General features: G+C 38.7%; 2 protein-coding genes across 2 annotated transcripts; both read right to left on the bottom strand.

Moving 5' to 3' along the window:
• Positions 1 to 7306: 7306 nt before the first annotated feature.
• LOC123464959 (olfactory receptor 1052-like) lies at positions 7307 to 8248 on the bottom strand. Its single transcript, XM_045162841.1, has one exon. It carries the CDS (start codon positions 8243 to 8245, stop codon positions 7307 to 7309), a length of 939 nt encoding a protein of 312 aa, XP_045018776.1. The 5' UTR covers positions 8246 to 8248.
• Positions 8249 to 17997: 9749 nt separating this feature from the next.
• LOC102415359 (olfactory receptor 1052-like) lies at positions 17998 to 18939 on the bottom strand. Its single transcript, XM_006080771.4, has one exon. The coding sequence runs from the start codon at positions 18934 to 18936 to the stop codon at positions 17998 to 18000; it is 939 nt and encodes a 312-aa protein (XP_006080833.3). The 5' UTR covers positions 18937 to 18939.
• Positions 18940 to 23691: the final 4752 nt, after the last annotated feature.

The raw sequence follows: 23691 nt of genomic DNA on the forward strand, positions 1-23691 counted from the left end.
GAGACAGGTGAATAATCTTCATAAGATTACATAGTTATGTTTTATATTAAAATTCATTCTTTAGAAAATATTTCAAATTGAATCCAAACATTCATTTGTATTACTCCCAAAGAGGTTGCATGACAATTTTGATGTTAATATAGAGAAAAAGACTTAAGTGGAGGATATAGGAGATGAGAGCCAAATTACAAATCCCTCCCTCCCCGACACCTTGAAGTCTTTATCACATTAAAATCTGAATGTGATTTTCTTCTTCTTCTTCTTCTTTGTATTTCAACTTTTGACAGAGTGCATATATACTGAGTATTGCATGAAATTTACTTACCAGTGAATGGAAGAAAAACAAATTGCAACAACTTAGCTCATTTATGAGCCTCATCACCACCCATTCTTGTGGTCTATTTTTCTATATTTCCCCCCAAACAAAAACAAGCACACAAAAGATAGTTAAATCTGTTGGTTTGCAGTGATGCATGAGTTAAGTCAGTGGCAGAAGTTACCAGGTAGTAGATTTGAAATTTAAAGTTTCTTAAATAAAAGAATAAAAAGCACAGATTTCATGCTGTCAATGCAAGAGCAAGATGAACAAAGACAATCATATCAGAAAACAGAGTTAGTTAAAAAGTTAATTTATATAATTACCTCAGTTCAAATGGGAATAGAGTCCCTGGAGTTCATCTTGTGACCAAAGGATATAATAAATATGTTATTAAAAGTTCTTCTGTGTATCTTGAGGGATTCAGGAAACTCACATAAATGCAATTGCCTGCTTAAGGCATTTCACTTCCTTACTTTACAATGAATAAAGGAAATTTGCCACAAGTAAAGAGAAAAAAACTGTGTGTGTGTGTGTATATATATATAATATATATTATATATATACATACCAGCAAAGGTCCATCTAGTCAAGGCTATGGTTTTTTCAGTAGTCATGTATGGATGTGAGAGTTGGACTATAGAGAAAGCTGTGCACTGAAGAATTGATGCTTTTGAACTGTGGTGTTGGAGAAGACGCTTGAGAGTCCCTTGGACTGCAAGGAGATCCAATCAGTCCATCCTAAAGGAAATCAGTACTGAATATTCACTGGGAGGACTGATGTTGAAGCTGAAACTCCAATATTTTGGCCACCTGATGCCAAGGGCTGACTCATTGGAAAAGACCCTGATGCTGGGAAAGATTGAACACGGGAGGAGAAGCAGACGACAGAGGATGAGATGGTTGGATGGCATCACTGACTCAGTGGACATGAGTTTGAGTAGACTCAGGGAGTTGGTGATGGACAGGGAGGCCTAGTGTGCTGCAGTCCATGGGGTTGCAAAGAGTCGGACATGACTGAGTGACTGAACTGAACTGATAGGAGCTCTTGGGCTACTCAGGTGGTAAAAAATCACCTACCAGTGCAGGAGATGCAAGAAAAGCAGATTCAGTGTAAGTCAGAAAGATCATCTGGAGGAGAAAATGGCAACCCGCTCCAGTATTCTTGCCTGGAGAATCCGTGGGCAGGGGAGCCTGGTGGGCTATAGTCCATAGCCTCGTGAAGAGTCAGACACAACTGAAGCAAATTAGTACAGCACACAGAATATACTATAACAGAATTTTAAAAATAAAAATTTATTTTTCTTAGTTTAAAAATCTTATCTGTGTACCATTCCTTGTGTTCCATACTCTATGTGGAAGACCTGGGTTCAATCTCTAGGTCAGGAAGATCTCCTGGAGAAGGAAATGGCAACCCACTCAAGTATTCTTGCCTGGAAAATCCCATGGATACAAGAGCCTGGTAGGGTACAGTCCATGGGGTCGCAAAGATTCAGACACGACTGAACGACTTCACTTTCATACAAATGTTATATGCTCTTTTTGATAGTAGTTGTGGTGTTATTTCATTCTAAAAAGTAAACATTCAAATGAGTTACTTTGCATGAATGGCTAATATAATAAGTATTTCAACTTGCTACCTTCTCAGGTAGTAGAACAATTTACATATTATTTTAATTGCAACTGAGAAAAAAATTTAAAACATGACAATATTTAGTGAGCCTTCAGCTTTGTCATTGTACTGTTTAGCCTACTTGCCACTAGTTATTTCAGTATTTAGAAAATTAAATATGATTTTATTTATAAATGAAATATTTTTAGAAAACTGTTTCTGTTTTCCAGATAGTCCAATTTATAGCAATTTAGGGAAAGGAGATCACTATGGGAAAATCAGTATTTACAGGCCTGATTTTATCATTATGCATCTGTACATAATTTTTTTTTTTAAGTTTTTAACTGAGATTTAACATGTATTGTGCTCACTTGCTCAGTCATGTCTAACTCTTCGATTACATGGACTATAGCCTGACAGGTTCCTCTGTCCATGGGGATTCTCCAGGCAAGAATACTGGAGTGGGTTGCCATTTCCTTTCCAAGAATTAGCATACACATACACATCAGTTCAGTTCAGTTCAGTTCAGTCACTCAGTCGTGTCTGACTCTTTGCGATCCCCAAATGCAGCACGCCAGGCCTCTCTGTCCAACACCAACTCCCTATGTTCACTCAGACTCACATCCATCGAGTCAGTAATGCCATCCAGCCGTCTCATCCTTTGTTGTTCCCTTCTCCTCCTGCCCCCAATCCCTCCAGCATCAGAGTCTTTTCCAATGAGTCAACTCTTCGCATGAGGTGGCCAAAGTACTGGAGTTTCAGCTTCAGCATCAGTCCTTCCAAAGAAATCCCAGGGCTGATCTCCTTCAGAATGGACTGGTTGGATCTCCTTGCAGTCCAAGGGACTCTCAAGAGTGTTCTCCAACACCACAGTTCAAAAGCTTTAATTCTTTGGTGCACAGCCTTCTTTACAGTCCAACTCTCACATCCATACATGACCACAGGGAAAAACCATAGCTTTGACTAGACGGGCCTTTGTTGTCAAAGTAATGTCTCTGCTTTTGAATATGCTATCTAGGTTGGTCATAACTTTCCTTCCAAGGAGTAAGCATCTTTTAATTTCATGGCTGCAGTCACCATCTGCAGTGATTTTGGAGCCCAGAAAAATAAAGTCTGACACTGTTTCCACTATTTCCCCATCTATTTCCCATGAAGTGGTGGGGCCAGAGGCCATGATCTTCGTTTTCTGAATGTTGAGCTTTAAGACAACTTTTTCACTCTCCACTTTCACTTTCATCAAGAGGTTTTTTAATTCCTCTTCAGTTTCTGCCATAAGGGTGGTGTTATCTGCATATCGGAGGTTATTGATATTTCTCCTGGTAATCTTGATTCCAGCTTGTGTTTCTTCCAGCCCAGTGTTTCTCATGATGTACTCTGCATAGAAGTTAAATAAGCAGGGTGACATTATACAGCCTTGCCGTACTCCTTTTCCTATTTGGAACCAGTCTGTTGTTCCATGTCCAGTTCTAACTGTTGCTTCCTGACCTGCATACAGATTTCTCAAGAGGCAGATCAGGTAGTCTAGTATTCCCATCTCTTTCAGAATTTTCCAGAGTTTATTGTGATCCACACAGTCAAAGGCTTTGGCATAGTCAATAAAGCAGAAATAAATGTTTTTCTGGAACTCTCTTGCTTTTTCCATGATCCAGCAGATGTTGGCAATTTGATCTCTGGTTCCTCTGCCTTTTCTAAAACCAGTTTGATCATCAGGAAGTTCACAGCTCAAGTATTGCTGAAGCCTGGCTTGGAGAATTTTGAGCATTACTTTACTAGCATGTGAGATGAGTGCAATTGTGCGGTAGTTTGAGCATTCTTTGGCATTGCCTTTCTTTGGGATTGGAATGAAAACTGACCTTTTCCAGTCCTGTGACCACTGCTAAGCTTTCCAAATTTGCTGGCATAATGAGTGCAGCATTTTCGCAGCGTCATCTTTCAGGATTTGGAGTAGCTCAACTGGAATTCCATCACCTCCACTAGCTTTGTTCTAAGTGATGCTTTCTAAGGCCCACTTGACTTCACATTCCAGGATGTCAGGCCCTAGGTCAGTGATCACACCATCGTGATTATCTGGGTAGTGAATATCTTTTTGGTACGGTTCTTCTGTGTATTCTTGCCATCTCTTCTTAATATCTTCTGCTTCTGATAGGTCCATACCATTTCTGTCCTTTATCGAGCCCATCTTTGCATGAAATGTTCCCTTGGTATCTCTAATTTTCTTGAAGAGATCTCTAGTCTTTCCCATTCTGTGTTTTCCTCCTTTTCTTTGCATTGATCGCTGAAGAAGGCTTTCTTATCTCTTCTTGCTATTCTTTGGAACTCTGCATTCAGATGTTTATATTTTTCCTTTTCTCCTTTGCTTTTCACGTCTCTTCTTTTCACAGCTATTTGTAAGGCCTCCCCAGACAGCCATTTTGCTTTTTTGCATGTCTTTTCCATGGGAATGGTCTTGATCCCTGTCTCCTGTACAATGTCACGAACCTCATTCCATAGTTCATCAGGCACTCTATCTATCAGATCTAGGCCCTTAAATCTATTTCTCACTTCCCCTGTATAATTATAAGGGATTTGATTTAGGTCATACCTGAATGGTCTAGTGGTTTTCCCTACTTTCTTCAATTTAAGTCTGAATTTGGTAATAAGGAGTTCATGATCTGAGCCACAGTCAGCTACCAGTCTGGTTTTTGGTGACTGTATAGAACTTCTCCATCTTTGGCTGCAAAGAATATAATCAATCTGACTTTGGTGTTGACCATCTGGTGATGCCCACGTGCAGAGTCTTCCCTTGTGTTGTTGGAAGAGGGTGATTGTTATAACTAGTGCATTTTCTCAGCAAAACTCTTTTAGTCTCTGCCCTGCTTCATTCTGAATTCCAAGGCCAAATTTGCCTGTTGCTCCAGGTGTTTCTTGACTTCCTACTTTTTCAGTCCAGTCCCCAAAAATGAAAAGGACATCTTTTTTGGGTGTTAGTTCTAAAAGGTCTTGTAGGTCTTCATAGCACCATTCAACTTCAGCTTCTTCAGCGTTACTGGTTGGGGCATAAACTTGGATTACTATTGTATTGAATGGTTTGCTTTGGAAACAAACAGAAATCATTCTGTCATTTTTGAGATTGTATCCAAGTGCTGCATTTCGAACTCTTTAGTCTACCATGATGGCTACACCATTTCTTCTGAGGGATTCCTGCCCGCAGTAGTAGATATAATGGTCATCTGAGTTAAATTCACCCATTCCAGTCCATTTCAGTTCGCTGATTCCTATAATGTCGACATTCACTCTTGCCATCTCTTGTTTGATCACTTCCAATTTGCCTTGATTCATGGACCTGACATTCCAGGTTCCTATGCAATATTGCTTTTTACAGCGTCAGACCTTGCTTCTGTCACCAGTCACATCCACAGCTGGGTATTGTTTTTGCTTTGGCTCTGTCCCTTCATTATTTCTGGAGTTATTTCTCCACTGATTGGAGAAATATTTTTGCACTGATTGGAGAAATTGGGAGCCTACTGATCTGGGGAGTTCCTCTTTCAGTATCCTATCATTTTGCCTTTTCATACTGCTCATGGGGTTCTCAAGGCAAGAATACTGAAGTTGTTTGCCAGTCCCTTCTCCAGTGGACCACATTCTGTCAGATCTCTCCACCATGACGTGCCCATCTTCGGTTGCCCCACAGGCATGGCTTAGTTTCATTAAGTTAGACAAGGTCGTGGTCCTAGTGTGATTAGATTGACTAGTTTTCTGTGAGTATGGCCTCAGTGTGTCTGCCCTCTGATGCCCCTTGCAATACCTACCATCTTACTTGGGTTTCTCTTACCTTGGGCGTGGGGTATCTCTGCACGGCTGCTCCAGCAAAACACAGCTGCTGCTCCTTACCTTGGAGGAGGGGTATCTTCTCACCGCCGCCCTTCCTGACCTGCAATGTGGGATAGCTCCTCTAGGCCCTCCTGCGCCCGTGCAGCCACTGCTCCTTGGACCTGGGGTTGGTCCTCCCGGCCCCCACCCCTGGCCTCAGACGCGGGGTAGCTCCTCTCAGCCACTGCCCTGACCTCAGACGTGGGGTAGCTTCTCTCAGCTGCACTTAGTGCGCCAGTCACATAGAGAAGCCATAAATTTTAAGTGAATAGATTTTGATAGAATGAACACAGTCATGTCACACCCACTCAGATCAGGAAACACAACATTACCAGCAATCCAGAAGCCTCCCTCACAATGGGAGAAAATATTTGCAAATGAAGCAACTGACAAAGAATTCATCTCCAAAATGTAAAAATAATTCATATAGCTCAGTATGAAAAAAACAAAAACAAAAAACAATGCAATAAAAATATGGGTGGCAGACCTAAACAGATATTTTGCCAAAGAAGACATACACATGTTGAAAAAATATATAAAAAGATGCTTAACATCACTAATTATTAGAGAAATGCAAACCAAAACTGTGATGAGGTATCACCTCACACCAGACAGAATGGCCATGATCAAAAAATACACATATACTTTGAGTCAAAAGGAAAGCAACTGGCTTCACACATTTTCTCTCCCTAGAATTTGGAGCATGTTTTCTCCTATCTAAGCTACTGGCAGATAATTTTTTGTTTAATGTCTGAAGAAGATGTTGGAAGATCCTTAAAGGAAAGGGGAATAAGTCTGATTATTAATGGTTCCTTAATTAACTTGACAGCACCCTTTCTAAACATTAAGTAAACTTTTTCAGGGTATATTTCCTGTGAATCTTAGTGGCCCTTCTGTGTGAAATGGTACAGAAACTGAGGTATTCCACCTTTCTCAGTTTCATATGATTTAATAGTAATGGAAACCATGGCAGGGAAAAAAGAAATGGTCTGAACTAACCCCTGTGAGTGGAAAGGTAATCAAGAACCAAGTCCTCGTTGACTGTTTTTGCGTGCTTGCATTCATTTTGCAGAATATCTGACTATAAGTATTTCAGGCTAATTCCAGGAACATGTATCTGTCAGTTTTATTGGATAGTTCAAATATCAGTGCCTTTTGCTTTGAAATTATTTTGCTTTTTGTCTGTGCTCAATAGAGAAAATGAGTTAAGAGATACTTCATTACTTTTGAATTTTATGTTTGTGTCTCCCTATTTGTGGGTGTGTCTGTGTATCTGCCTGTATATATTTATTTCTACCTAAATACAGGAATAAGAATGTTAACAATTAGCCAGAGATAGCTAAACTGTAACCTAGTATGGCTTATTAGCTTAGTTTAAACAATAACCAACCATATGTACTATGACATGCTATACTTCCAAGCCTTTTCCTTCCATTGCAAAACAGTTCATAATTTGAGTAAATGCATATACATACCATTATCCAAAGCACTCATTTGTCTACAAACAATTTGGCACATATGGTATGACATTAACAAGGAATATGCTTCATTTCTTTAGCCCTTTTCACAGCATCCTTCACTTCCTTGTATCTTAAGCTATAAATTAATGGGTTTAACATAGGAATAACCAGGGTATAAAACACAGATACCACCTTTTCCTGTTCTAAGGAATACTGGGAGCTTGGTTGAATGTAGCTAAAGCTTACAGAGCCATAGAATAGAGTCACAACCGTGAGGTGTGACACACATGTGGAGAAGGCTTTGTGTCTGCCTGCTGCTGAGCGGATGCTCAGGATAGCGGCAACAATGAAGATGTAGGAGATCATCACAGTCATGAAAGTGATCAAGGCAATAACGCCAGAGAAGATTAAAAGCAGCAGCTCATTCATGGATGTGTCAGAGCAGGACAGCTTCAACAGCGGGGGCAGGCCACAGAAGAAGTGCCTGATGACATTTGGCCCACAGAAAGACAACTTCAGCAAGCCGATTGTGTGAGTCAAGGAGTTGATTACGCCCCCTACACATGATCCAATGACCAGAACAACACAAACTATTTTTGTCATAGCCACGGTATAAAGTAAAGGGTTCACAATGGCCATGTAGCGGTCATAAGCCATTGCTGCCAGCAAGAAACCCTCAGCGGTAAGGAGAGACACGAATGAAAAGTATTGCAGAATGCATCCAGAGAACGAGATTGTCTCCCGTTCCACAAAGAAGTTCAGCAGCATTCTGGGTGCAAAGACTGACGAATAGCAGGCATCAATGAATGACAGACAGCTGAGGAAATGATACATGGGCATTTGGAGTTTGGGAGTTATTTGGATTAGAAGGAACATTCCTAGATTACCCACCAAGGAAATGGTATAGATGAGCAGGAACACCAGGAAGAGGACCACTTTCAGTTCAGCATGATCTGTCAGTCCCAAAAGGATAAACTCAGTCACCAGTGTAAAATTAACATCAGCCATGGGTTTGTTTACCTTGGTAACTGTCAACAAATAAATTGAGAATGGTCATGCAGCATTATCAAGACTACTTGGAATCTCTAACTAGCAATATGACTTGAGTTATTGACTGCTCTGCTCTGAGTGTTTTAGCTATAAAATAGAAAAAAAAATTAACTAGAAATATCTAGTCTCTTCAAGCAGTGTCTATTTGCTTGTCCCATAGAAAATTCCAAGAATTGAAGCAAGAAAACATTAGAGTTTTAGCTTCAGGATACATTCAAAATGCTGTTCTTAGTGTGAAGAAAAAAAAACTTAAGTGAATTTCATTCTGTGTGTGTGTGCATTGCTCAGTTGTGTCCTACTCTTTGTGACCTCATAGACTGTAGCCTGCCAGGTCCCTCTGTCCATGGGATTTTTCCAGGCAAAAATACAGGAGGGGGTAGCCTTTCTCCAGGGGATCTTCCCACAGATCAAACCCAGGTCTCCTGCATTGCAGGCAGATTCTTTATCATCTGAGCCACCAGAGAAGCTTCTAAAATAGGCAAAATCTAAATTATAAATCATAATTATTTAAATTAGAAATTTATTCTCTGATACTACTGAATATCTTTTTTAAAAAATGATACAGGGATGTCCCTTAGAGTCTGGTGAGTCCCTTAGGACTCCACGCTTCCATTGCAGGGGAGGGTGTAGGTTTGATCTCTGATCAGGGAACTAAGTCCGCACAGTCAAAAACTGAAAGAAAAAAAGTTAAAAAAAAAATGATACAAATAAACTTACTTACAAAATAGGAACAGACTTACAGATATAGGAAACAAACCTATGGTCTCAAAGGGAAAGGGGATGGGGAGATATAAAGTAGGAATTTGAGAGTAATATATGCACACTACTATAAATGAAATAGATAAAAACAGGGACCTACTGAATGGCACAGGGAATTATACTCAATATTTTATAGCAAGCTACATTGGAAAAGAAATTGAAAACGATTCCATATACATTATATACAAAGAATTTATACACATTATATACATACATATATATGTGTGTGTGTGTGTGTATATATATATATATATAGAGAGAGAGAGAGAGAGAGAGAATCACTTTGCCATACATTAGCAACTAACACAATATTGTAAATCAACTACATACAACAACAAAAAAATAAACTTACATCAGATTTAATTGTGGCTAATGTCATATCTATAAATATCTGAGCATAAACTGTATCATAACCTTTAAACTTGTTTTCCCACTTATGTTTTCATGTTTAGTGTGTAGTCCACATTTTTTAAAACTTTGATTTGACAAAAGGCAAGGCCCCAGTATCAAAAATTCTGGATTCATTCTTAGGCAATAGCCAGAAGCATTGGCTTTTGAGAATAATGTCCACTAGAAATTGAGAGAGAGGGTACTCTGAGCTGAAATATGATAAATAGAACTTATAATTGGCCTTTTTGGGGAAAACTTGCTATAAAAAATTTATTGAAATAGTTGGCATGTTTGGGTGGTTCCCATTTTCCAAAATGACAAGCCATATAATAATATAGTCCTACATTCATATGATAGTGTGGAAAGTCTTATCGAATAAATGACATAAGAAGCAGAACGGTTTCTGACCTACTTTGGATGGTTTAATTAACAATGCATTTCTAATACAAAGGAAGATTTATGGCCTTTGATATCCAATAGAAATGCCATATTCAAGAGACTCAGGAAACAATCTCTATATGTTTCTAAGTAAAGCAAGTTTATAAAGTAAAGCCAACCTATAAAACATACAACTACTTCTCTGCAATAATTTTTTTCATGATACTGCAACAGGTTTCTTAAAATATGCCACGTCTTTTCCACTTAACTAATAGACATCTTCTGAGCACTTGGAAAGTCCCATAAAATAAAACCAACCTATAGAACATATGGCTACTTCTTTGCAATATTTTTTTCATGATATCACAGCAAGTTTCTTAAAATATATCATGTCTTTTCCAATGCACATTTATTATTTCTAAATATTGCACACAAAATGGAACTCTTTTTTCACATTGTAAATAAGTCAGGATTACTAGTGCAACCTTGGCCCAGATGCTAAAACAATCTGCCTGTAATCTGCCCGGGTTCAATCTCTGGGTTGGAAAGATCCTCTGGAGGAGGAAATGGCAACCCAATCCAGTATTCTAGCCTGGGAAATTCCATGGACAGAAGAGCCTGGAAGGGCTACAGTCCACTGGGTGGCAAAGAGTCATATACCACTGAACAACTAACACACACACACACACACACACACAGTAACTTTACTTCTACAGAATAAAAGATTAGGTTTTCTTGGATTTATCATCCTTTCACGTGGGAGATGCTAGCCCTGTGTTCAGTATGTAAAACCAAATATTTCCTTATTTCTTATTATTTTCATAATCTCACAATATTGTTCTTCTATTATAATACTTTTATAGATCTAGAAATCTGTGGAGACAGGTGAATAATCTTCATAAGATTACATAGTTATGTTTTATATTAAAATTCATTCTTTAGAAAATATTTCAAATTGAATCCAAACATTCATTTGTATTACTCCCAAAGAGGTTGCATGACAATTTTGATGTTAATATAGAGAAAAAGACTTAAGTGGAGGATATAGGAGATGAGAGCCAAATTACAAATCCCTCTCTCACCGACACCTTGAAGTCTTTATCACATTAAAATCTGATGTGATTTTCTTCTTCTTCTTCTTTGTATTTCAACTTTTGACAGAGTGCATATATACTGAGTATTGCATGAAATTTACTTACCAGTGAATGGAAGAAAAACAAATTGCAACAACTTAGCTCATTTATGAGCCTCATCACCACCCATTCTTGTGGTCTATTTTTCTATATTTCCCCCCAAACAAAAACAAGCACACAAAAGATAGTTAAATCTGTTGGTTTGCAGTGATGTATGAGTTAAGTCAGTGGCAGAAGTTACCAGGTAGTAGATTTGAAATGTAAAGTTTTTTAAATAAAAGAATAAAAAGCACAGATTTCATGCTGTCAATGCAAGAGCAAGATGAACAAAGACAATCATATCAGAAAACAGAGTTAGTTAAAAAGTTAATTTATATAATTACCTCAGTTCAAATGGGAATAGAGTCCCTGGAGTTCATCTTGTGACCAAAGGATATAATAAATATGTTATTAAAAGTTCTTCTGTGTATCTTGAGGGATTCAGGAAACTCACATAAATGCAATTGCCTGCTTAAGGCATTTCACTTCCTTACTTTACAATGAATAAAGGAAATTTGCCACAAGTAAAGAGAAAAAAACTGTGTGTGTGTATATATATATATAATATATATATTATATATATACATACCAGCAAAGATCCATCTAGTAAAGGCTATGGTTTTTTCAGTAGTCATGTATGGATGTGAGAATTGGACTATAGAGAAAGCTGTGCACTGAAGAATTGATGCTTTTGAACTGTGGTGTTGGAGAAGACGCTTGAGAGTCCCTTGGACTGCAAGGAGATCCAACCAGTCCATCCTAAAGGAAATCAGTACTGAATATTCACTGGGAGGACTGATGTTGAAGCTGAAACTCCAATATTTTGGCCACCTGATGCCAAGGGCTGACTCATTGGAAAAGACCCTGATGCTGGGAAAGATTGAACGTGGGAGGAGAAGCAGATGACAGAGGATGAGATGGTTGGATGGCATCACTGACTCAGTGGACATGAGTTTCAGTAGACTCAGGGAGTTGGTGATGGACAGGGAGGCCTAGTGTGCTGCAGTCCATGGGGTTGCAAAGAGTCGGACACAACTGAGTGACTGAACTGAACTGATAGGAGCTCTTGGGCTACTCAGCTGGTAAAGAATCACCTACCAGTGCAGGAGATGCAAGAAAAGCAGATTCAGTGTAAGTCAGAAAGATCATCTGGAGGAGAAAATGGCAACCCGCTCCAGTATTCTTGCCTGGAGAATCCATGGGCAGGGGAGCCTGGTGGGCTATAGTCCATAGCCTCGTGAAGAGTCAGACACAACTGAAGCAAATTAGTACAGCACACAGAATATACTATAACAGAATTTAAAAAATAAAAATTTATTTTTCTTAGTTTAAAAATCTTATCTGTGTACCTATCCTTGTGTTCCATACTCTATGTGGAAGACCTGGGTTCAATCTCTAGGTCAGGAAGATCTCCTGGAGAAGGAAATGGCAACCCACTCAAGTATTCTTGCCTGGAAAATCCCATGGATAGAAGAGCCTGGTAGGGTACAGTCCATGGGGTCGCAAAGATTCAGACACGACTGAACGACTTCACTTTCATACAAATGTTATATGCTCTTTTTGATAGTAGTTGTGGTGTTATTTCATTCTAAAAAGTAAACATTCAAATGAATTACTTTGCACGAATGGCTAATATAATAAGTATTTCAACTTGCTACCTTCTCAGGTAGTAGAACAATTTACATATTATTTTAATTGCAACTGAGAAAAAAATTTAAAACATGACAATATTTAGTGGGCCTTCAGCTTTGTCATTGTACTGTTTAGCCTACTTGCCACTAGTTATTTCAGTATTTAGAAAATTAAATATGATTTTATTTATAAATGAAATATTTTTAGAAAACTGTTTCTGTTTTCCAGATAGTCCAATTTATAGCAATTTAGGGAAAGGAGATCACTATGGGAAAATCAGTATTTACAGGCCTGATTTTATCATTATGCATCTGTACATAATTTTTTTTTTTTAAGTTTTTAACTGAGATTTAACATGTATTGTGCTCACTTGCTCAGTCGTGTCTAACTCTTCGATTACATGGACTATAGCCTGACAGGTTCCTCCGTCCATGGGGATTCTCCAGGCAAGAATACAGGAGTGGGTTGCCATTTCCTTTCCAAGAATTAGCATACACATACACATCAGTTCAGTTCAGTTCAGTTCAGTCACTCAGTCGTGTCTGACTCTTTGCGATCCCATGAAATGCAGCACGCCAGGCCTCCCTGTCCAACACCAACTCCCTAAGATCACTCAGACTCACGTCCATCGAGTCAGTAATGCCATCCAGCCGTCTCATCCTTTGTTGTCCCCTTCTCCTCCTACCCCCAATCCCTCCAGCATCAGAGTCTTTTCCAATGAGTCAACTCTTCGCATGAGGTGGCCAAAGTACTGGAGTTTCAGCTTCAGCATCAGTCCTTCCAAAGAAATCCCAGGGCTGATCTCCTTCAGAATGGACTGGTTGGATCTCCTTGCAGTCCAAGGGACTCTCAAGAGTCTTCTCCAACACCACAGTTCAAAAGCATCAATTCTTTGGTGCGAAGCCTTCTTTACAGTCCAACTCTCACATCCATACATGACCACAGGGAAAAACCATAGCTTTGACTAGACGGGCCTTTGTTGTCAAAGTAATGTCTCTGCTTTTGAATATGCTATCTAGGTTGGTCATAACTTTCCTTCCAAGGAGTAAGCATCTTTTAATTTCATGGCTGCAGTCACCATCTGCAGTGATTTTGGAGCCCAGAAAAATAAAGTCTGACACTGTTTCCACTATTTCCCCATCTATTTCCCATGAAGTGGTGGGGCCAGAGGCCATGATCTTCGTTTTCTGAATGTTGAGCTTTAAGCCAACATTTTCACTCTCCACTTTCACTTTCATCAAGAGGTTTTTTAATTCCTCTTCACTTTCTGCCATAAGGGTGGTGTCATCTTCATATCTGAGGTTATTGATATTTCTCCTGGTAATCTTGATTCCAGCTTGTGTTTCTTCCAGCCCAGTGTTTCTCATGATATACTCTGCATAGAAGTTAAATAAGCAGGGTGACATTATACAGCCTTGCCGTACTCCTTTTCCTATTTGGAACCAGTCTTTTGTTCCATGTCCAGTTCTAACTGTTGCTTCCTGACCTGCATACAGATTTCTCAAGAGGCAGATCAGGTAGTCTAGTATTCCCATCTCTTTCAGAATTTTCCAGAGTTTATTGTGATCCACACAGTCAAGGCTTTGGCATAGTCAATAAAGCAGAAATAAATGTTTTTCTGGAACTCTCTTGCTTTTTCCATGATCCAGCAGATGTTGGCAATTTGATCTCTGGTTCCTCTGCCTTTTCTAAAACCAGTTTGATCATCAGGAAGTTCACAGCTCAAGTATTGCTGAAGCCTGGCTTGGAGAATTTTGAGCATTACTTCACTAGCATGTGAGATGAGTGCAATTGTGCGGTAGTTTGAGCATTCTTTGGCATTGCCTTTCTTTGGGATTGGAATGAAAACTGACCTTTTCCAGTCCTGTGACCACTGCTAAGCTTTCCAAATTTGCTGGCATAATGAGTGCAGCATTTTCACAGCGTCATCTTTCAGGATTTGGAGTACCTCAACTGGAATTCCATCACCTCCACTAGCTTTGTTCATAGTGATGCTTTCTAAGGCCCACTTGACTTCACATTCCAGGATGTCGGGCCCTAGGTCAGTGATCACACCATCGTGATTATCTGGGTAGTGAATATCTTTTTGGTACGGTTCTTCTGTGTATTCTTGCCATCTCTTCTTAATATCTTCTGCTTCTGTTAGGTCCATACCATTTCTGTCCTTTATCGAGCCCATCTTTGCATGAAATGTTCCCTTGGTATCTCTAATTTTCTTGAAGAGATCTCTAGTCTTTCCCATTCTGTGTTTTCCTCCTTTTCTTTGCATTGATCGCTGAAGAAGGCTTTCTTATCTCTTCTTGCTATTCTTTGGAACTCTGCATTCAGATGTTTATATTTTTCCTTTTCTCCTTTGCTTTTCACGTCTCTTCTTTTCACAGCTATTTGTAAGGCCTCCCCAGACAGCCATTTTGCTTTTTTGCATTTCTTTTCCATGGGAATGGTCTTGATCCCTGTCTCCTGTACAATGTCACGAACCTCATTCCATAGTTCCTCAGGCACTCTATCTATCAGATCTAGGCCCTTAAATCTATTTCTCACTTCCCCTGTATAATTATAAGGGATTTGATTTAGGTCATACCTGAATGGTCTAGTGGTTTTCCCTACTTTCTTCAATTTAAGTCTGAATTTGGTAATAAGGAGTTCATGATCTGAGCCACAGTCAGCTACCAGTCTGGTTTTTGGTGACTGTATAGAACTTCTCCATCATTGGCTGCAAAGAATATAATCAATCTGACTTTGGTGTTGACCATCTGGTGATGTCCACGTGCAGAGTCTTCCCTTGTGTTGTTGGAAGAGCGTGATTGTTATAACTAGTGCATTTTCTCGGCAAAACTCTTTTAGTCTCTGCCCTGTTTCATTCTGAATTCCAAGGCCAAATTTGCCTGTTACTCCAGGTGTTTCTTTACTTCCTACTTTTTCAGTCAAGTCCCCCAAAATGAAAAGGACATCTTTTTGGGGTGTTAGTTCTAAAAGGTCTTGTAGGTCTTCATAGAACCGTTCAACTTCAGCTTCTTCAGCGTTACTGGTTGGGGCATAAACTTGGATTACTATTGTATTGAATGGTTTGCTTTGGAAACAAACAGAAATCATTCTGTCATTTTTGAGATTGTATCCAAGTGCTGCATTTCGAGCTCTTTTGTCTACCATGATGGCTACTCCATTTCTTCTGAGGGATTCCTGCCCGCAGTAGTAGATATAATGGTCATCTGAGTTAAATTCACCCATTCCAGTCCATTCAGTTCGCTGATTCCTATAATGTCGACACTCACTCTTGCCATCTCTTGTTTGATCACTTCCAATTTGCCTTGATTCATGGACCTGACATTCCAGGTTCCTGTGCAATATTGCTCTTTACATCATCAGACCTTGCTTCTGTCACCAGTCACATCCACAGATGGGTATTGTTTTTGCTTTGGCTCTGTCCCTTCATTATTTCTGGAGTTATTTCTCCACTGATTGGAGAAATATTTTTGCACTGATTGGAGAAATTGGGAGCCTACTGATCTGGGGAGTTCCTCTTTCAGTATCCTATCATTTTACCTTTTCATACTGCTCATGGGGTTCTCAAGGCAAGAATACTGAAGTTGTTTGCCAGTCCCTTCTCCAGTGGGCCACATTCTGTCAGATCTCTCCACCATGACGTGCCCGTCTTTGGTTGTCCCACAGGCATGGCTTAGTTTCATTGAGTTAGACAAGGCCGTGGTCCTAGTGTGATTAGATTGACTAGTTTTCTGTGAGTATGGCCTCAGTGTGTCTGCCCTCTGATGCCCCTTGTAATACCTACCATCTTACTTGGGTTTCTCTTACCTTGGGCGTGGGGTATCTCTGCATGGCTGCTCCAGCAAAACACAGCTGCTGCTCCTTACCTTGGAGGAGGGGTATCTTCTCACTGCCGCCCTTCCTGACCTGCAATGTGGGATAGCTCCTCTAGGCCCTCCTGCGCCCGTGCAGCCTCTGCTCCTTGGACCTGGGGTTGGTCCTCCCGGCCCCCACCCCTGGCCTCAGATGCGGGGTAGCTCCTCTCAGCCACCGCCCTGACCTCGGACGTGGGGTAGCTCCTCTCAGCTGCACTTATTGCGCCAGTCACATAGAGAAGCCATAAATTTTAAGTGAATAGATTTTAATAGAATGAACACAGTCATGTCACACCCACTCAGATCAGGAAACACAACATTACCAGCAATCCAGAAGCCTCCCTCACAATGGGAGAAAATATTTGCAAATGAAGCAACTGACAAAGAATTCATCTCCAAAATGTAAAAATAATTCATATAGCTCAGTATGAAAAAAACAAAAACAAAAAACAATGCAATCAAAATATGGGTGGCAGACCTAAACAGATATTTTGCCAAAGAAGACATACACATGTTGAAAAAATATATAAAAAGATGCTCAACATCACTAATTATTAGAGAAATGCAAACCAAAACTATGATGAGGTATCACCTCACACCAGTCAGAATGGCCATGATCAAAAAATACACATATAATTTGAGTCAAAAGGAAAGCAACTGGCTTCACACATTTTCTCTCCCTAGAATTTGGAGCATCTTTTCTCCTATCTGAACTACTGGCAGAGAATTTTTTGTTTAATGTCTGAAGAAGATGTTGGAAGATCCTTAAAGGAAAGGGGAATAAGTCTGATTATTAATGGTTCCTTAATTAACTTGACAGCACCCTTTCTAAACATTAAGTAAACTTTTTCAGGGTATATTTCCTGTGAGACTTAGTGGCCCTTCTGTGTGAAATGGTACAGAAACTGAGGCATTCCACCTTTCTCAGTTTCATATGATTTAATAGTAATGGAAACCATGGCAAGAAAAAAAGAAATGGTCTGGACTAACCCCTGTGAGTGGAAAGGTAATCAAGAACCAAGTCCTCTTTCTGAAAATTTTTGCGTGTTTGCATTCATTTTGCAGAATATCTGACTATAAGTATTTCAGGCTAATTCCAGGAACATGTATCTGTCAGTTTTATTGGATAGTTCAAATATCAGTGCCTTTTGCTTTGAAATTATTTTGCTTTTTGTCTGTGCTGAATAGAGAAAATGAGTTAAGAGATACTTCATTACTTTTGAATTTTATGTTTGTGTCTCCCTATTTGTGGGTGTGTCTGTGTATCTGCCTGTATATATTTATTTCTACCTAAATACAGGAATAAGAATGTTAACAATTAGCCAGAGATAGCTAAACTGTAACCTAGTATGGCTTATTAGCTTAGTTTAAACAATAACCAACCATATGTACTATGACATGCTATACTTCCAAGCCTTTTCCTTCCATTGCAAAACAGTTCATAATTTGAGTAAATGCATATACATACCATTATCCAAAGCACTCATTTGTCTACAAACAATTTGGCACATATGGTATGACATTAACAAGGAATATGCTTCATTTCTTTAGCCCTTTTCACAGCATCCTTCACTTCCTTGTTTCTTAAGCTATAAATTAATGGGTTTAACATAGGAATAACCAGGGTATAAAACACAGATACCACCTTTTCCTGTTCTAAGGAATACTGGGAGCTTGGTTGAATGTAGCTAAAGCTTACAGAGCCATAGAATACAGTCACAACCGTGAGGTGTGACGCACACGTGGAGAAGGCTTTGTGTCTGCCTGCTGCTGAGCGGATGCTCAGGATAGCGGCAACAATGAAGATGTAGGAGATCATCACAGTCATGAAAGTGATCAAGGCAATAACGCCAGAGAAGATTAAAAGCAGCAGCTCATTCATGGATGTGTCAGAGCAGGACAGCTTCAACAGCGGGGGGAGGTCACAGAAGAAGTGCCTGATGACATTTGGCCCACAGAAAGACAACTTCAGCAAGCCAATTGTGTGAGTCAAGGAGTTGATTATGCCCCCTACACATGATCCAATGACCAGAACAACACAAACTATTTTTGTCATAGCTACGGTATAAAGTAAAGGGTTCACAATGGCCATGTAGCAGTCATAAGCCATTGCTGCCAGCAAGAAACCCTCAGTGGTAAGGAGAGACACGAATGAAAAGTACTGCAGAATGCATCCAGAGAACGAGATTGTCTCCCGTTCCACAAAGAAGTTCAGCAGCATTCTGGGTGCAAAGACTGACGAATAGCAGGCATCAATGAATGACAGACAGCTGAGGAAATGATACATGGGCATTTGGAGTTTGGGAGTTATTTGGATTAGAAGGAACATTCCTAGATTACCCACCAAGGAAATGGTATAGATGAGCAGGAACACCAGGAAGAGGACCACTTTCAGTTCAGCATGATCTGTCAGTCCCAAAAGGATAAACTCAGTCACCAGTGTAAAATTAACATCAGCCATGGGTTTGTTTACCTTGGTAACTGTCAACAAATAAATTGAGAATGGTCATGCAGCATTATCAAGACTACTCGGAATCTCTAACTAGCAATATGACTTGAGTTATTGACTGCTCTGCTCTGAGTCTTTTAGCTATAAAATAGAAAAAAAAAATTAACTAGAAATATCTAGTCTCTTCAAGCACTGTCTATTTGCTTGTCCCATAGAAAATTCCAAGAATTGAAGCAAGAAAACATTAGAGTTTTAGCTTCAGGATACATTCAAAATGCTGTTCTTAGTGTGAAGAAAAAAAACTTAAGTGAATTTCATTCTGTGTGTGTGTGCATTGCTCAGTTGTGTCCTACTCTTTGTGACCTCATAGACTGTAGCCTGCCAGGTCCCTCTGTCCATGGGATTTTTCCAGGCAAAAATACAGGAGGGGGTAGCCTTTCTCCAGGGGATCTTCCCACAGATCAAACCCAGGTCTCCTGCATTGCAGGCAGATTCTTTACCATCTGAGCCACCAGAGAAGCTTCTAAAATAGGCAAAATCTAAATTATAAATCATAATTATTTAAATTAGAAATTTATTCTCTGATACTACTGAATATCTCTTTTAAAAAATGATACAGGGATGTCCCTTAGAGTCTGGTGAGTCCCTTAGGACTCCACGCTTCCATTGCAGGGGGAGGGTGTAGGTTTGATCTCTGTTCAGGGAACTAAGTCCCCACAGTCAAAAACTGAAAGAAAAAAAGTTAAAAAAAATGATACAAATAAACTTACTTACAAAATAGGAACAGACTTACAGATATAGGAAACAAACCTATGGTCTCAAAGGGAAAGGGGATGGGGAGATATAAAGTAGGAATTTGAGAGTAATATATGCACACTACTATAAATGAAATAGATAAAAACAAGGACCTACTGAATGGCACAGGGAATTATACTCAATATTTTATAGCAAGCTACATTGGAAAAGAAATTGAAAACAATTACATATACATTATATACAAAGAATTTATACACATTATATACATACATATATATGTGTGTGTGTGTATATATATATATATATATATATAGAGAGAGAGAGAGAGAGAGAGAGAGAGAGAATTACTTTGCCATACACTAGAAACTAACACAATATTGTAAATCAACTACATACAACAACAAAAAAATAAACTTACATCAGATTTAATTGTGGCTAATGTCATATCTATAAATATCTGAGCATAAACTGTATCATAACCTTTAAACTTGTTTTCCCACTTATGTTTTCATGTTTAGTGTGTAGTCCACATTTTTTAAAACTTTGATTTGACAAAAGGCAAGGCCCCAGTATCAAAAATTCTGGATTCATTCTTAGGCAATAGCCAGAAGCATTGGCTTTTGAGAATAATGTCCACTAGAAATTGAGAGAGAGGGTACTCTGAGCTGAAATATGATAAATAGAACTTATAATTGGCCTTTTTGGGGAAAACTTGCTATAAAAAAAAAATTATTGAAATAGTTGGCATGTTTGGGTGGTTCCCATTTTCCAAAATGACAAGCCATATAATAATATAGTCCTACATTCATATGATAGTGTGGAAAGTCTTATCGAATAAATGACATAAGAAGCAGAACGGTTACTGACCTACTTTGGATGGTTTATATTAACAATGCATTTCTAATACAAAGGAAGATTTATGGCCTTTGATATCCAATAGAAATGCCATATTCAAGAGACTCAGGAAACAATCTCTATATATTTCTAAGTAAAGCAAGTTTATAAAGTAAAGCCAACCTATAAAACATACAACTACTTCTCCGCAATAATTTTTTTCATGATATTGCAACAGGTTTCTTAAAATATGCCACGTCTTTTCCACTTAACCAATAGACATCTTCTGAGCACTTGGAAAGTCCCATAAAATAAAACCAACCTATAGAACATATGGCTACTTCTTTGCAATATTTTTTTTCATGATATCACAGCAAGGTTCTTAAAATATATCATGTCTTTTCCAATGCACATTTATTATTTCTAAATATTGCACACAAAATGGAACTCTTTTTTCACATTGTAAATAAGTCAGGATTACTAGTGCAACCTTGGCCCAGATGCTAAAACAATCTGCCTGTAATCTGCCTGGGTTCAATCTCTGGGTTGGAAAGATCCTCTGGAGGAGGAAATGGCAACCCAATCCAGTATTCTAGCCTGGGAAATTCCATGGACAGAAGAGCCTGGAAGGGCTACAGTCCACTGGGTGGCAAAGAGTCATATACCACTGAACAACTAACACACACACACACACAGTAACTTTACTTCTACAGAATAAAAGATTAGGTTTTCTTGGATTTATCATCCTTTCACGTGGGAGATGCTAGCCCTGTGTTCAGTATGTAAAACCAAATATTTCCTTATTTCTTATTATTTTCATAATCTCACAATATTGTTCTTCTATTATAATACTTTTATAGATCTAGAAATCTGTGGAGACAGGTGAATAATCTTCATAAGATTACATAGTTATGTTTTATATTAAAATTCATTCTTTAGAAAATATTTCAAATTGAATCCAAACATTCATTTGTATTACTCCCAAAGAGGTTGCATGACAATTTTGATGTTAATATAGAGAAAAAGACTTAAGTGGAGGATATAGGAGATGAGAGCCAAATTACAAATCCCTCCCTCCCCGACACCTTGAAGTCTTTATCACATTAAAATCTGAATGTGATTTTCTTCTTCTTCTTCTTCTTTGTATTTCAACTTTTGACAGAGTGCATATATACTGAGTATTGCATGAAATTTACTTACCAGTGAATGGAAGAAAAACAAATTGCAACAACTTAGCTCATTTATGAGCCTCATCACCACCCATTCTTGTGGTCTATTTTTCTATATTTCCCCCCAAACAAAAACAAGCACACAAAAGATAGTTAAATCTGTTGGTTTGCAGTGATGCATGAGTTAAGTCAGTGGCAGAAGTTACCAGGTAGTAGATTTGAAATTTAAAGTTTCTTAAATAAAAGAATAAAAAGCACAGATTTCATGCTGTCAATGCAAGAGCAAGATGAACAAAGACAATCATATCAGAAAACAGAGTTAGTTAAAAAGTTAATTTATATAATTACCTCAGTTCAAATGGGAATAGAGTCCCTGGAGTTCATCTTGTGACCAAAGGATATAATAAATATGTTATTAAAAGTTCTTCTGTGTATCTTGAGGGATTCAGGAAACTCACATAAATGCAATTGCCTGCTTAAGGCATTTCACTTCCTTACTTTACAATGAATAAAGGAAATTTGCCACAAGTAAAGAGAAAAAAACTGTGTGTGTGTGTGTATATATATATAATATATATTATATATATACATACCAGCAAAGGTCCATCTAGTCAAGGCTATGGTTTTTTCAGTAGTCATGTATGGATGTGAGAGTTGGACTATAGAGAAAGCTGTGCACTGAAGAATTGATGCTTTTGAACTGTGGTGTTGGAGAAGACGCTTGAGAGTCCCTTGGACTGCAAGGAGATCCAATCAGTCCATCCTAAAGGAAATCAGTACTGAATATTCACTGGGAGGACTGATGTTGAAGCTGAAACTCCAATATTTTGGCCACCTGATGCCAAGGGCTGACTCATTGGAAAAGACCCTGATGCTGGGAAAGATTGAACACGGGAGGAGAAGCAGACGACAGAGGATGAGATGGTTGGATGGCATCACTGACTCAGTGGACATGAGTTTGAGTAGACTCAGGGAGTTGGTGATGGACAGGGAGGCCTAGTGTGCTGCAGTCCATGGGGTTGCAAAGAGTCGGACATGACTGAGTGACTGAACTGAACTGATAGGAGCTCTTGGGCTACTCAGGTGGTAAAAAATCACCTACCAGTGCAGGAGATGCAAGAAAAGCAGATTCAGTGTAAGTCAGAAAGATCATCTGGAGGAGAAAATGGCAACCCGCTCCAGTATTCTTGCCTGGAGAATCCGTGGGCAGGGGAGCCTGGTGGGCTATAGTCCATAGCCTCGTGAAGAGTCAGACACAACTGAAGCAAATTAGTACAGCACACAGAATATACTATAACAGAATTTTAAAAATAAAAATTTATTTTTCTTAGTTTAAAAATCTTATCTGTGTACCATTCCTTGTGTTCCATACTCTATGTGGAAGACCTGGGTTCAATCTCTAGGTCAGGAAGATCTCCTGGAGAAGGAAATGGCAACCCACTCAAGTATTCTTGCCTGGAAAATCCCATGGATACAAGAGCCTGGTAGGGTACAGTCCATGGGGTCGCAAAGATTCAGACACGACTGAACGACTTCACTTTCATACAAATGTTATATGCTCTTTTTGATAGTAGTTGTGGTGTTATTTCATTCTAAAAAGTAAACATTCAAATGAGTTACTTTGCATGAATGGCTAATATAATAAGTATTTCAACTTGCTACCTTCTCAGGTAGTAGAACAATTTACATATTATTTTAATTGCAACTGAGAAAAAAATTTAAAACATGACAATATTTAGTGAGCCTTCAGCTTTGTCATTGTACTGTTTAGCCTACTTGCCACTAGTTATTTCAGTATTTAGAAAATTAAATATGATTTTATTTATAAATGAAATATTTTTAGAAAACTGTTTCTGTTTTCCAGATAGTCCAATTTATAGCAATTTAGGGAAAGGAGATCACTATGGGAAAATCAGTATTTACAGGCCTGATTTTATCATTATGCATCTGTACATAATTTTTTTTTTTAAGTTTTTAACTGAGATTTAACATGTATTGTGCTCACTTG

The sequence above is a fragment of the Bubalus bubalis genome, chromosome 16, assembly GCF_019923935.1.
Source record: "Bubalus bubalis isolate 160015118507 breed Murrah chromosome 16, NDDB_SH_1, whole genome shotgun sequence".
NCBI classification, from domain to species: Eukaryota; Metazoa; Chordata; class Mammalia; order Artiodactyla; family Bovidae; genus Bubalus; species Bubalus bubalis.